General features: G+C 38.3%; 3 protein-coding genes across 4 annotated transcripts in view; all 3 read left to right on the forward strand.

Annotated features, from left to right (window-relative positions):
- LOC116689965 (serine/threonine-protein phosphatase 2A catalytic subunit beta isoform) overlaps nt 1–4,258 on the forward strand; it is a 10,663-nt gene extending 6,405 nt beyond the window's left edge. The window contains exons 7-8 of the mRNA XM_032516709.1: nt 1,728–1,846; nt 3,534–4,258. Coding sequence (XP_032372600.1) covers nt 1,728–1,846; nt 3,534–3,606 — 192 coding nt within the window. The 3' untranslated portion in view covers nt 3,607–4,258. The remainder of the gene's footprint in view (nt 1–1,727; nt 1,847–3,533) is intronic.
- A 1,772-nt stretch (nt 4,259–6,030) lies between these two features.
- On the forward strand, nt 6,031–10,841 carry shld3 (shieldin complex subunit 3). The gene is made up of 3 exons (XM_032516718.1): nt 6,031–6,164; nt 7,908–8,623; nt 10,281–10,841. The coding sequence occupies exons 2-3, from the start codon at nt 8,015–8,017 to the stop codon at nt 10,482–10,484; spliced, it is 813 nt and encodes a 270-aa protein (XP_032372609.1). The 5' UTR covers nt 6,031–6,164; nt 7,908–8,014; the 3' UTR covers nt 10,485–10,841.
- Nucleotides 10,842–11,551: 710 nt separating this feature from the next.
- Nucleotides 11,552–15,535, forward strand: part of LOC116689915 (phosphatidylinositol 3-kinase regulatory subunit alpha) — a 26,020-nt gene continuing 22,036 nt past the window's right edge. Inside the window, exons 1-2 of one of the 2 annotated variants that reach the window (XM_032516599.1) lie at nt 11,552–11,779; nt 14,969–15,454. In XM_032516599.1, the coding sequence (XP_032372490.1) occupies nt 15,263–15,454 (192 nt within the window). In that variant the 5' untranslated portion in view covers nt 11,552–11,779; nt 14,969–15,262. The remainder of the gene's footprint in view (nt 11,780–14,968; nt 15,455–15,535) is intronic. The other variant, XM_032516601.1, reaches the window with a different exon arrangement.

Here is a 15,535-nt window from a genome sequence, read left to right on the forward strand (position 1 = left end):
CCCACAATCAAATTTGCGTGATCGAGCAATTTTATTTTTTTAAGCGTCATTTCATAGAACGCTTCAGGTTTTTTTGTATAGCCCATCTGCCACTACTACTGTCTGATCATGAGCCAGTTGTTCCCTGCACCGTGCATCTTAGTTTCTAGATAGACGCACCGGTGCTAATGTCCTCGCATCCGCTGCAATGCTGTTTACATGGACATGGTTTAATTTTGCGTTTCGTCTGTAAAGCCGTGCATGTGTTTGGATCTCTCCTCTACTTTCTCTCGTCTACTCTCCACGCAGCCCCGCCACACAGCGCTGGTCCAAACTTCTGACATTTGTCAACAGTTTTAATTTTTTTTAACACAGCTGTATATTGTTAATTATGAGGGGCAAACCTGTATTTGTACCAGTGTTTCCGCGGGTAACTCTGCTATCGCGGCCGCCACGGCGAAGAACACAGAAGAAGTTACTGAATGCAACTAACTTCAGTTGGTAGAGTAACAGCGTGAGACGGAGTTGCTGGTCCTGGGCCAGGACAAGGGCCTGGACCTGGGCCAGAGATGTGACCCATTGCGAGAATATCATAGTTCCTAAAAATGCAGCGCAGTGAAGATACAGACGTTTCATACACACGACGTGTGTGTCCGCCATTCGACCCGTGCTGGACCCGTTCGTAAGCCGTCTCTTTGTGAGTAGCGTCCATCACACTCCCTCTCGCAGTTATAAATAGCCTATGTGACAATACAATTTGTTTTGGTTATAATCAACAAATAATTGTGGGAATAATCGTGATCAAAATTTTGATAAAAATAATCTTGATTATCATTTTGGCCATAATCGTGCAGCCCTAGTGGCTAACACTAACGTCCTTTTATAAATCTTTGTTGCTTTCAAATATTCCGTCAATGTGCTTAGCCAGCACCGTTATCCTTAAGAACAATTCTTATCCTCACTACTCTTGTTAGTTAATGTTTTATTACAGGATTCTGTGTTGATTTGGGTTTGTCTCTGTGTGCCCATGGTGAGTTTTAGTTTTATAGTTTGTTAGTATATTAAATGTCAAAAAGCTCCAAAGCCCAAGGTAATGTCCTTGAAGTGGTTGTTTATCTGTACAAAAGTTTTAAATGATAAAACAAGCGGCAAATCTTTATATGTAAAAAGCTAAAACCAGAAAATGTTTGGCATTTTTGCTTAAAAATTTAAGTTGACACACGCATGCTCCCCCACAAGTGGACTAAAGAACCCTTAAAACCCTTGCATCTCCGTGACAACCCAATATAATGGATTTGTAATGGTGCAGTGCTTCTTCAGTTCCTGTTTCTGTACCAGTTTTACTCCCACTGGTTTGGTGTGAGAGTCTCTTCACCTGGCACACACTTGGTTTAAAAATAAAATAAAAAAATGTGTCCCTATGCAGGCAAATACAGGCTGTATTCAAAACTACCTACTGCAAAATACCAAATAGTATGCTCGGCAAGGCTTAGCCAGATTCCAGTTGGGAAAGTGAACATGGTGATGACCGAGCTGTTTGCGTTGTGGCACGTAGTAGGCGAGGTAGACTGGTACGACATCAGGTTATTTGGCATACTGCACATTTGGCTTTTGTTTGCATACCACATGCAACATTTTACCCAAATTGGTACATGTAATAATTGGTATAGTAGTCGGTTTCAAATACCGCCACAGTTATACAATTAGGTCCTTTACTGGTCTAACAACACATTTTATTGTTCCTTCAGGGCTACAACTGGGGCCATGATAAGAATGTGGTGACCATATTTAGTGCTCCAAACTACTGCTACCGCTGTGGAAACCAGGCAGCCATCATGGAACTGGACGACACTCTGAAATACTCTTTGTAAGTATAAGGACTTGATGTTTACCTCCTTTTCCAATAGGCCTGAGAGATGGACTGAATTTTTTTTTTTTTTTTTAGATTTATTCTTTCACAACCTGTAACATTTATACATAATGCATTAACATAGTGCACCAATGGTAGTAGGGCAAATTATATCTGGCTGCATTAGCTGTCGTGCAGCCGGCGAGTATCTGCTAATTATACTAAGTGAAACCTCTGGCACTGACCTCCGTAGCTTTGTAGAATAACCTGTATTTTTCAAAGAGAGCTATATAAGGGATGCAGTTCCTTTTTATTGTTCTTGCTCAACTGCACAGGCCTAAAAATGTGCTTGAGTCATTTGCAGAATTAAAAATACAGCAAAATCGTCAAATCAGAATCAGGTTTATTACTACAGTAGGTTTTCACATATAAGGAATTTACCTTGGTATTTTGGTCCATACCAATAAACATAGTAAAAAATTATAAAGATAAACAAGTTAAAATTGTTAAATATGAAATGGCAATGTACAATAAAAAAAAAAAGTAAAATAAATGTTTAGTACACCATGGTCTTGGTGAATACTCGATTCTGATTGGCTGCAGGATGTCCATAAGAACATGTTATAGGGCACCTACCAAAGGAGTTCCAAGGAAACTGACTGTTCTAAATGAATGCGCTACATAAAAACAAAAAGGAAAAGTGAATCTGTTATTACCAACACTGTGGCGCTTCAGTGCCTTGTCCTCTGAACACCACAGGATGGGCCTAACACATAAGCTGCAGTTATACTGCCCCTCTGAACTGAATTAGTTTCACAGCGAACGTTTATCTCACATCCCGTTCACTGTTCAGATTTCTACTTCAGGCTGCGGCCGACAGCAACGTTACACATCGCAGATAAAATTGTTTGTAAAAGACCTTACATTGTTTTGGGGACAATGATATGGCTGGATAGCTAGCTTTTCTTGATGTTAAACAAATTATTTGTACTGATTGCCAACTTTGCACAATATTATTGACTTATGATCTTGCTAGCATAGCGTTAGCTTTCTGGCTCAGAGCTGAGCTGAAGGGTTCTACAAACTAAGCAGACCATAAATATCTACTGTTGCTAAAGGTGGCAAGTCGTATCTAAGGTCCGTTCTCAGGCGTAGCCAGGGCAACGGAGTTAATGTTATCCAACTTTAGATTTTGATTGTAAAACAAATATAAATTAATGTTTTTTTTGTTAAGTATTTGGCAAGTGACCACAATATAAGCTGGTTAAAGCCCTTCAAGGTGTCCATTGTCAGGTATTAAGCTATGCGTTGGATGGTTCACGCCTTGACGTCGTTCATTAATACCGGATCATAGAATTACAAGTTTCAAGTGAACGCATAGTCTGTTTTTTTGTAAGTCCCGTTGTTTGAATCCCCTACAGTGAAATACAGTCACACTTTACCCCATTTAGGTTTCAGCATTGTAACTGTTTAAGCCACGTTGCGTTGCCAAGTGTAGTCTTAAGTGGCGTCTGTAAAAGCTTGTTGTCTCTAACATCCGTTTCGGAGCATCAGAAAGAAGCGCAGGCATTTCAGTGGCACTGAAATGAGGCACCAAAATCCACGTAGATACGGGTCGATTAGGCACCGGTGCCATATTAGCAACTGGTTTTTGGTACCTAACCCTATTGTACCCTACAATAACAAACCTTTTCTGTCTCCACAGTCTTCAGTTTGACCCTGCCCCCCGCCGCGGCGAGCCCCATGTGACCAGACGCACTCCTGACTACTTCCTGTGAATGTCCAAAGCCATCCCTGTCAATAATCTACAAACCTTCACCCACCTAACCCCCACCCACTCATTTTGGATGGAAAGAAGATATTAATAAAATAATACTGTACCAGGGAGAATAGAAACAAACAATTGGCTGATGAACCAAGATTTTAACAAAAAGAGAGAAACCTAAAGAGCGGCCCCCTCTACAGTCTTGTTTTCAATATGCTGTCATTAATTCTGTGCTTCTGGGGAAAAACTATGATGATCTGTTTTCTTTTGTTTTGTTTATTACATGTTTGAAAACGAGATAATAAAACTACCAACGTGGACCAAATGTGCCATATTCTGATCCTTTTACAACATGTACAACGCGCGGTGTTTCTTTCTTTAGTTTTTTTTTGTTTCTTTTCTAGACCAGCACTATAACCCTACCTACCTGACTACGTCACCACCACACCTCACTTCTTCATCATTGCATATGTGCTTTTTTTCTGTTGCAAGAATAATTTTAAAAAAGGAGGGGGAAAAAAGGAGAAAAAAAATTGCTTCAAGTAGTACAGCTGTCAGTTTTAGCTGTCCAGGCTGCAGCCGGTGGTCATCTCAGCAAGTATATTACTGTAATTTGAATAAAGTCAACAGACGTATGAAATAAAAATGTCCTATTGACAAACTACTGCACTGTGTCAGTGTCTTTTATTTAGCTATAATACTTTATATACCTTTTTTTTAATAAGACTTAACTCAAGTACAGTTTTTGCAATGGTAGTTTTGAGGTACATATACTTTACTGGAGTATTTTCTTTTCATGCCACTATCCACTTCTATTCCACTACATTTGTCTGACAGCTTTAGTTACTTTATAAATTAAGATTTTTACACAACATATGACTTCAGTAAAATAAGTTTAAAGTTTAACTCATTTTCTACAAGTACAACTGAAACCATTAGTACAATAGCCCATTGACAGAAAATAAATTTGAAACTATTTTGGTGGTAAATTTTGATGCTTAAACATTTCCAGGTTATTGCCTTTGTTAATGTTAAAGGCCCCATGACATGGAACAAAAACATGAATCTGCATTCCCCCAGCCTGCCTATGGTCCCCCAGTAGCTAGAAATGAAGATAGGGGTAAACCAAGCGCTGGGTATCCTGCTCTACCTTTGAGAAAAGCTCAGATGGTCCGATATAGTATTTTATACTGTTACGTTATTAATACCTCAAGGACACTGGAATCTGTCCAATTTCATTTCATACAGTGCAATATTTAATATATTACCTTTCCATTACTGTGCAATATTTATTTACTTAATATTAGTACTTATCATTCATTCCATCACTGTGCAATATTATTTATTGATGTTAACACTTACCTATGCTTATTCAAGCTGATTATATATATACTTGACAGTCACTACCACTTTATATCTTTGACTTTATTTTTGATTTTTATCTGTTATATTTATACTGTTTATCTTCTTATATTTTTTTGTGTCAACACTGCAAAGGGATTGCTTTAATCTCGTTGCACTTGTGTATAATGACAATAAAGGCATTCTATTCTATTCTATTCTATTAAGGGTCAAGGTTACCTCCCCTTCCTCTGCTTTCCCCTCCCAGAGAATTTGGCCCACCCATGAGAGAGAGACATGGCTTTCAAATGAGTGGCAGTCGGTTAAGGCCACCCCCCCCTCTACCATCAAATGTTGCGTTATGATGTGTTGTAACTCGCCTTACTGAGATTGTAACGAGTATAATACTATCGAAATTGAATTAGTAATGCGTTATATTACTGCGTTACAGCGAAAAGGAATATATTACTGTAATTGCGTTACTTTTGTAAAGTGTTACTTCCAACACTGGTCATGGTACCTTTAATAATTGTAATGCATTAATAATGTTGAGGTGTAAAACGTTGGACAAAACAAACATTGTGAAGGTGGCACTTTGGGCTCTGGGGATTGTGACGCCATTTCTCACTATTTTAACAAACCAATGAATTAATGAAGAAAATAATCAGCCCATTAATCCATAATAAAAATAATCATTAGTTAATAGTGAGCTCCACCTCAAGCAACTACAACAGTAAAATCCTGTTTTTACATTAATGCGTAATGAGTAATCTAATAATATAACAGTCAAAAGGGACATTTTTTAGGTACTTTAACTATACTTTCATGATTATACTTACACACTTTTACTAAAGGAAACTTTTCAATGCAGGACATTTACTGGAGCAGAGTTTATTACTTTTACTGGATCTGAATACTTCAACACTACACTGATAATTTTGTTTGGGTTTGGTCGATACGATACATATTAATAAACACCTCACTGGGAGAATAAAATTATATACATACATAATAATATTATTATGACTGGGAATAAAAATCGAAATAATACAGATATAAAAACAAGTTGTGATCTTGGCCTTCAAGTATCGCGAGAGTTTCCGGGAAGCGCACAACTCCATGATTGGGACATAGCCGGACACAGCTCCTTTCTTTAACTGTCTGTCTATGGTCTGTGCTCATGTTAGCCGGCTGTTTTTAAAAGAGGACCACGAACAGCTGATTTTAAAGGTTGGTGCTCAGTGTAATCGGACTGTACCATGTGTGTATTAAAAGGACAGGGGAGTTTTAACTACCTGATTGACACTTGTAACGGAGCCATCGAGTTTCCTAGCTTGTTAGCTGTGTTTAGCTAACGACAGTTAGCCGTCGTCCGCTAGCATGATAAGCTAAAAACATTAGCAACCGGTGAGGGAGCTTTAGAAACCATGGGCTCCTGAATTATTATTATGTTTGATAAAACAAGCTAAATTTGTATTAAACTGTAACAGTCAAATCAATTAAAGCATAAACTAGCTAGCTACATGCTGAACAAATCATTTCCTGTCGATAGAATTTAAAATGCTGTCGTAGATTTAACACGTCGATTGATCAGATTGGCTTTAATAAGTTAACGTTACTGCTTGCTGTTTCTTTCGCCAAACAGTGTGTTCTGTGCTCTTTAGCTGGCTCAGTTAGGTGATTTGTATATTTGTGCTGCATCGGTACTAAGTTATGTGTTTCCTGTAAACAACCACAGAAGGTCTTTGTCTTCGGCTCATGGTGGCAGCAGTTCATTTACGAACGGTTTAACGCTTGTGCCTCAGTTTAAAGAAAGTTGCTCTGATGTCCTTAGAAGATTAAAATGTCCGTTTCAAAAACTGGTATAAAATTGTATATTATTTCCCACTTTCAGTTAAATCTTTTAACGTGAATCAACGTTATTTGTTATCATTCCTGATCTTTACTTAATAGTAGTTTTATTTCAGAACTGAACCCTTTAAATGCCAGTTTGTTTACATAATGGTACTAAGACACAAACATTGAATCATTGTCTGAAATAATAATTGGGTAATCTCACAGTTTGGGATATGTCAGCAATGTTGACATTGATATTGATCAAACGCGTTAGAGCTCCAAAATACAGCAGCAATGCCATATAGGTCAAAATAGCTCAATCTGGTGGAAACAGCTACAGTATTGTGACCAGGGCTCGCCATTGAAATCATGATATAATAGAATGCATGATCTCATGCTGTAATTGGTTTGGATAACATTTGTGGTTTTATTGTCACAAGATTTAATAATGCACATTTTACATCTACAGTTTTACTTTCAGTTGATATGTCATCTGCAGATTATTTTAGAAAGGAAGCTAAACTAGGGTTGTTAGTTTGTGTGTCACGTTTTCTCAATGCATCCAAACAAAATAAATGATATTCCCACTCCCACTAAAAAGGATAGTCTTTGTCATTATGTGATATGGCCCCCACTTGATATGTTGACACGTTCTAAAGTTTATTCCTCTCAGTTCAGTTGTGTTGCAGCGGGATAGATTCATACACTCACATGGTGGGCCTTAAAAACTGATTTGTTGATCAGAAGAGAGATCCCCCCCTGTAAATATATACTAAAAACTGATATGAGGAAAATATGCGATAATGTTGCAATAACAATTTTCTAATTAAATTTGAAACAAATGGAAATCATTGTTTCCAACATTATTTAACTGAACAAATTGGACATTGAACTGAATATAAAAGGCACCACTAAAAAATAATAAAAAGTTACATTTTAAAGTGCAGTACTCTACTAATATTTTCTTTCAGCTAACACAACAAAGTCAGTGTTTTTTGCGATATGTTGCAGCCTTTTGCGATGTGCGCCAGTTGAGATTTCGATGATGATTTAAAAAAATATAAATGCATATTGTGCAGCACTTGTGCAAAAATGTCCAATACCTGTCAAACCAGCATTCTACTTGAATTTCCACAGACTCCTGCCATGTTCCCATCATTCATTGCATTGTCTAGCTAAATCAACATCATCATGAGCAGGAAGATGCGGAGGAGGAGGGTGGTGCAGTCAGTCCTTTGATCTGTATGGATGATGTGGTTCTGCACTATCAGCCTGGATCAGTTAATGGGTTCAGATGTCTATTAGAAAGGACAGAGAAGCTTCTGGAGACTTTTCCCTGCCGGACACCTCCAGTCTTTAGCCCCTGGTCCCCCAGCGCCGCAGACTGCCACCTACCCATCAGACCGGCCAAACCAGCTCCCATCATCACATGCTCAGTGGATTTACTCGTCTCTGACAGCAGGACGCACACTCACACAGCCCAAATCCAACTGCAAGATCCTGAAGTTGACAATCTTGTTGCTAAAAGACCTCGTAATCAACCATCAACCCCAGCTGAAAATCTACAAGAACTTAAAGATGCCTACTGCGTCTCAGAGACCCGAAACTGTCTTCCAGAGAGAAAGGTCACCAGACTGCCTCCTGAAAAACACAAAGGCGGCTTCCCTGTCACTGACTTGCCGGCCAAACGGTCCTGGAGCATCTTCACACAAAAAGGAGTTCTGCTGCAGAGCTCCCAGTCGCTGTCCAGGCAGTTCCGTAACATGGTGTCGGCTCACAGGCTCCACCTCCACCAGAGGGCCAAATGGGTGATCAGTCAGCACAACTGTGGGGCGGCCAGAGACATTGAACAGGTCAGTAGATCATTCATGTAACAGGACTAGGAGCCACAGCTCTGTGTGGCTGAATACTATTCTAATTATAATCAATAACTTTATTTGAAAGGCTTTAGAGCGAGGCAGTAAATGTGGGGAAAGAGGAAGTTATGAGATGCAACTCAGTTTCCCTGGGCCAACAGGAATCTTATCGTGGACGTTGGGGTGGTGTGCTGTGCACCCTAAACATTAGGCTACAGTCAGCATGCTAACAGGCTCATAATGACAATGCTAACATGCTGATGTTTAGCTGGTATGATATTAATTATGTTGTAAATAATGTTCACCATGTTAATTGTATTCACCATAAACCAAAGTTATGGACTCATTAACATGTTGACCTGATGATGCCATCAGATGAAAAGTCAGAGGATCACTAAAGTTATTGCTATTCATACGAAGGGGGAATTGTATAATTTTTTTTTTTTTTCAATCCATTTTTTTAATCACAATACATCCAATAGTTGTTGATGTTTCAACAACTATTGGATTTATTCTGATCCTTTGTGTGCTCAGTTCCTGCTGCAACTCATCATCAGGTTTTAGTCTATATCCATGATGTTCCATTTCCAGGATCGCTCCCATGCCACCGGAAATTCTGCGGGATGTCACTCTTTTCGGCCGGATGCCTAGTACTTTCTGCTTTCTTTGTGTTGGAATTTTAAACTCTTGTGGATTTCTGAGGCCCATGGTTAACTGCTCCTCCGATCTCTGCAGGGTCAATCCAAACAGCTAGCTAGACTATCTGTCCAATCTGAGTTTTCTGTTGCACGACTAAAACAACTTGTTGTTTCACCAAAAAAAAAGTTCCTTCCCGAGGCCATTTTGCAGTGGCACAGAGGCTCTGTCCAGTGCTTAGCACCGCCCAATATGATTGGTTTAAAGAAATGCCAATAAACCAGAGCATGCAGTGTTGATTTACCATTGTGCTGTGGAGGAGAGTCTGGCAATGTGAGACTACCAGGTTTAGACTGAACTCAGCATAAAGTTGCAATTGCAAATCAAGTTAAAAGATTTGTTTGAAACTGTCCTGATAACTTATTAATCACTTCTCAAGCAAAAATAACAAAACTTCTCATGTAAGTTTTTTTTTTAATTTTTGGTAACACATGATACTTAACTGAATATTTCTATAAGTTAGTCTTGTTGAATCAAACAAACAACTAGAATAGATAACTTTGGGTTGTGTAAAATTATAACTGCTTATAATTTTTATACCACATATCACTATTTTCTGAGATTCGTGCTAAGATTGATGCTTGTTGATGTCTACAAAATGTACTTTTGCCATATTTTAGTATATTATACAAGTTTGATTTTGTTGTGTAGCTGGACTTTTCTTTGGTAACTTTTGTTTTTCATTTTATGAATCATGAAATGTGACGGATAATCAGAAAAATGAATTTGTATGCCTGGTTAGCTCATCTGGTAGAGCAGCGGTTGCGGGTTCGACTCCAACCTGCTGCTCTTTGCTGCATGGTATTTCCTCTCTTTTCCCTTTGATGTCTTTAGCTGTCCTGTACAAAATAAAGGCCGAAAAATGCCACAAAAAATAATTCCTAAATCACACTTTTCTTCATCTGTTTCATCATCGTCTTCCTTGCCTTAGCCCATCTCTTGGTCTTTGTCCCTGCAGGTGTGGCGGGCTCTGAGCCGGGCCATGCAGAACTCCAGGCTGCAGACGTGTAACGCCAACATCCAGAGGGAGCGGGCGGAGATCTGGGTGTTTTGTGACGTTATCCACTCAGAGCAAGTGGGACGTGTCCTGAAGGGCGAGCTGCAGCTGTCAGGGAGGATCTGCCTGTCGGTTCATAGACTGGGAAACATCTTAAGCATGTAGATGAGCATCCGATGGAACAGCATGATCAGTACAAAGGAGGCCCAGAATCAAATATGACAAACATGTTAACAGGTCCTGATGCTATGCTCACACTAAGATGTTTCCATAATTACAAGACAAACATGCTTGATTGTTTACTAATTTTCTTGATATTTTATCCCATTTTGAGGAAACCATGTATAGTACGGATGTTAGTGATCACATTACCTTTTTCCTCTAGTGCATGAGTTCTGACCTACTGTGCCGTATACTGGTGCCGGGCTGTGAGGAATATTTGACCACTGGTTTCTAAAACCAGGATATGGTGTTTACATGTGTAACATGTGTGTATATATATATATATATATATACATTTGAGATCAGATGTTATGATACTATTTTTATAATGACTGTCTTTTATAATGAATGTAAATAAAGATTTAATGTTTTAAATACACTGTGGATTGATGGATGGCCGGCCCAGCTTGTGATGTGCAGTGTTTTCCTGATACACACACACACACACACACACAGAAGACTGCGATGTCTGCTTGTATAAGGCCTGAATAATTGAGGACAGCATGAATACAGTAAACCCCCAAAACACACACACATACACACACATTCACTACCTCTTGCTCTCTCTTTTGTTGCTATGGTCTCCTGCATTTAAATCTAGGTCAAAGGATGTGACGTCAGGTCCCTGCCTCCCTGCCCAGCAGTAATCGGTTGTAATCTCTTAAATCCATGTTTGGTCTCTTAACGTTACGGAAACTATTTTAAAAGATGATCGTGGACTATGTTCTTCTTTGTAAACAATAGCCTTTAAAATAACATTTTGTCGCTGGTGCTATGTAAAGCGTTACATTTTGCAACATGTTTGCTATAAGTGTTTTATTTTGAAAGCCATCCGGAACTTGTCAATTCTGCTCTTTACACGGTTATGTTACGATTTTTTAACAAGTGAGATGTGACATTTGGGTAGACTCTTTTAAACTGTTCATTTGAATTGCAGCTTATTTTAACATAAGATTCACATAAAAAGTGAATATTAAGTTTTAAGTCAATTAAACACGTTTTATTTTGACATTCTGTACCGGAAATGCCTATAATATTGGCTAACTGGACGCGACTTGTCTAGCTGCTAAAATCAGACGGCTGATAGATGAGTGTTTTCTTATTTTAAAAGATATCGATCGAAATATTGGTATATATTAGTTTGGGTGAGATCTAGTCGTCGTGTATGTCCGTTGCTCCACCATGGCGTCCGTTCTTCGCTTTGCTGGAGATTTTAATTGGTGAAAAAGTAAAGAAAGGTGAGACGTTTGGAGCGACAGACACCAAGCTAGCAGGCTAAGCTAACACTGGCATGCATTGTCGTTTCCCGTTTCCTGAAATATTCAGTCTGTCTGACTGTATCATGCCTGTTGCCTTTATTAGACAATTTTACACTATTTATCTCAAAGTGTAGCTAACTGTGAGAGTGTAGACTAGGATTAAAGACTAACTTTTGCTTTGTTTAACATCGCAAGTGGGAAAGTACCTTACATTTTCGGTCTGATACGTTTTTCCTTGTTCTGTTTGCTTAACGAAAGCCCCTTTAAAAAGTTTGTTTTGTGTGCATTTTATCTTGTATCTGTAAAAACTTACTATTCTTTATAATACTTTATAGTCTGGAACTCCTTTTTATATTACATTCTGCTTCTAAGTGATTATATCCTGTTAGAAAATAGATTAGATTTATTTGGAAGCTGACCTATAGTTTATTCTTAAGTGTACATATTAGTCCTAAAACAATCGGCTTCATAATACATGTATGCCACGAAGGTTCATTTAAATCTTATCACACGATTAATCTCATTATACAAATACGATTGATTATAGATTTGTTTTCCAGTCGTTCACTCAAGTAATAATGTCAATAGTGATCAAGCTTCTTCTATTTGCCTCTAAAGATTCAGCAACTATCGATTAATTTAAAATTTTCTGATTAATGGTATGGTTTATAAGGTAATAAATACCCATCTTAAATTTGTAAGCATGAAAATGACAGTTGAAAACTATTATGTATTCATATTAAGTTTGATTATTGATTACTTTTCAAGTTATTAAAACAAGTGATGACAGGTTGATTATTCTCTGATTTCAACTTTTATAATGTTGAAATTTAAGTTGTCATACAACTGACATATACATATACTGAATTGAAATGCTTGTTTGCCTCCTTCCGTAAAGTTTCGAATATAATTATAAAATACAATATGTACAACAATACAGTATATACAACAGAGAAAAAACACTCAATAAAAATATGTGCTAAAAAAATATTTAGTAAAGAATGCAAGAAATTGATAATTTTCTCTGTTTTGTATAGTGCTGCAGCTAACTTTTTTTTAAAAACGTTTTATTGATTTAATCAACCACTTTCTCCATCAGTCATGTGGGTTATAACCATGTGGGTTATATCTTAACTTTGTTAACCTGAAGATGAAAAAAAAAAAATTCTTGTTTTGTCAAATGCTCAAGTTTACTGACTCACAAGACAATGAAAAGTGAGAAATCCAACCAGTTGTGCTGGAAATGGGCCATATTTAGCTTTTTAGCTTGAAAAATGTTTAAACAACTTGGTTTAAAAAAAAATATTAAATTTACTTTTGATCAACTTATAAATTAATCATCTAATGCACATGTGGCAAAGTCAAGGCCCGAGCGCTAAATCAGTCCCCTTGCTTATTTTGGTCGGGTCTGCATGTCAATATAGGTTCACAGTACATTTTGTCCCTCCTAGTTGTGCGCCAAGCCAAAAGACAAACAACTTTTTTTCAAACTACAAGTACGTGAATTTGGCTGATTTGAAATTGAGTTGGACACCTCTGATCTAATGGTTTTAGCTCTGGTTTTATGTTTTTATAAGCGGGCTATGTTTGGGTTTTGGACTGTTATTTATTTTCTTGTCGTATTTTAAGTTAAATTAAAGTGTCAGAATTATAAATTGTTATGTTGAATCAAGTGAAACACACAGCGATGTGTTTTGAACCACTAACCAAAATATTATAAAAAATGAATACCTCTTAATGAAATTAAACAGAACTTTTCCATATTTGAGAAATTGTATACTATTAAATAAACAGTCAGTTTCCAGTTTATAGGTACATATGAGATAATAAACTGGCAACTGACTGTATATACACTCGTAGGGTATGTAAGTGCACATTTGGCTGTTAACACCTTGTGCAGATGTCATATCCTAAAATATAAATGAATATACACTTACCGGCCACTTAATAAGGTACACCTTGCTAGTACTGGGTTGGAACCACTTTTTGTCTGCAGAACTGCCTTAAAGCGTAACTCTCGCCAAAATGCAACCTAGGGTGTTTTTCTGAATGTACATGAGTCAAACTTTCATTTTAAAGCATATTTTGGATGGCATTGCCACTTTTAAGATTTAACGTATTATCATTTTTGGTCAAATTACCTTTTGAATGGGAGTCCTAGGGGCAGTTATGCTAGCCTCAAAATAGCTATTTTTAAAGCACTAAGATAGCTCGACACAACATGAAACTTTGCTCCAAGTATCACCAGGGGCTCTACACTTGAACTCCATCATTGAGAACATTTTGTGTTCAGAGTTTAATAAAAAGAGAGGTTTTGATCAACTCATATTAGCAGTTGTTGTTGTTTACGCTTGCAGTCATCTTTCTTTCCCAGTCAGAAATAGGTGATCTGCAAATGAACAGACTCCATAGGAGGAAATGTCATTCTTATATGAGGCTAATTTTTCAACTACAAGGTCAATATTGTTTTTCATTAACAACAAAACCACAAATTATCTGTGCATTTATATGAAACTTAGCTATAGGAGCTTTCCATCTGTACTCTCCTCGCTCAACTATTTTTTACTTGCTAGATAGACGTCAACCGGAAAAACAACAGCAACAGTGAGATGCTCTAAACACTTTGACCTGGTGATACTTTGAGCAAAGTTTCATGCTATGTCGAGCCTTCTTAGTGTTTTAAAAATAGCTATTTTGAGGCTAGGGTAAAAGCGCCCCTAGCTCTCCCATTCAAAAGGCCATTTGACCGAAAAACAAGAATTCTGTAAATTTTAAGTGTCGCTTCTGTCCTAAATATGCTTTTAAACGAAAGTCTGACTCGGGTGCATTCACAAAAAGACCCTAGGTTCAATTTTGGCGAGAGTTAAGCTTTAATTCTATGTGGCAAAGATTCAAAAAGGTGCTGGAAACATTCCTCAGAGATTTTGGTCTAAATTGACATGATAGCGTAATGCAATTGCTGCAGATTTGACGTCTGCACATTCATGATGCAAATCTCCCGTACCTCCACACTCAAAGGTGCTGCGTTGCCTTGAGATCAGGTGACTATAGAGGCCGTTTGAGTACAAAGCTCAAAGTAGCTGCTGAGACATTTTCTGTATGGATTGACTAATTGTTTCGGCTCTGCTCCTGCATGCTGCTAAGCTTTGCCCTGCTCTCGTCTCACAGGTTGATTCTTTGCCTCCCCAGATGTGGCCACCACATCTGCTGAGACTTCTGTTCATGAACGGCGAAGATGCTTTGATTGGGCGGCTGTGGCTTGGCCTGGAGGGATGACAGGACTTCAGCAGACATGGAGACAGTAGAGACACACAAACAGCTGGAGACGCCATATTTAGTCAGTCTACATTCTCCTCATTAAATCCACTCAGGATCACAGAAAAGCCTATTTTCATATCTTTTTCTATTCCAAGCTGTTTTTGTTAGTTATAGTAAAGCCATACTCAGCTGTCAGCCTTCACGATGAGCTCTGAGGGCTTTCAGTACCGAGCACTGTACGACTACAAGAAGGAGAGGGAGGAGGACATTGACCTGCATGTTGGAGACATGCTGCTGGTCAGTAAAGGAGCGTTGCTCGCGCTCGGCTGCAGCAACGGAGCAGAAGAGCGTCCTTCGGAGATCGGCTGGCTGCCGGGCTTCAACGAGACAACACAGGTACGAAAACACACCGACTGGCAAGACACCGTTCTGTCTGGTTTGTCCCAGTTAAGCTGGGCAAAGACTGTTTTCCAGTGA

The sequence above is a fragment of the Etheostoma spectabile genome, chromosome 5 (genome assembly GCF_008692095.1).
Source record: "Etheostoma spectabile isolate EspeVRDwgs_2016 chromosome 5, UIUC_Espe_1.0, whole genome shotgun sequence".
In the NCBI taxonomy this organism is placed as follows: domain Eukaryota; kingdom Metazoa; phylum Chordata; class Actinopteri; order Perciformes; family Percidae; genus Etheostoma; species Etheostoma spectabile.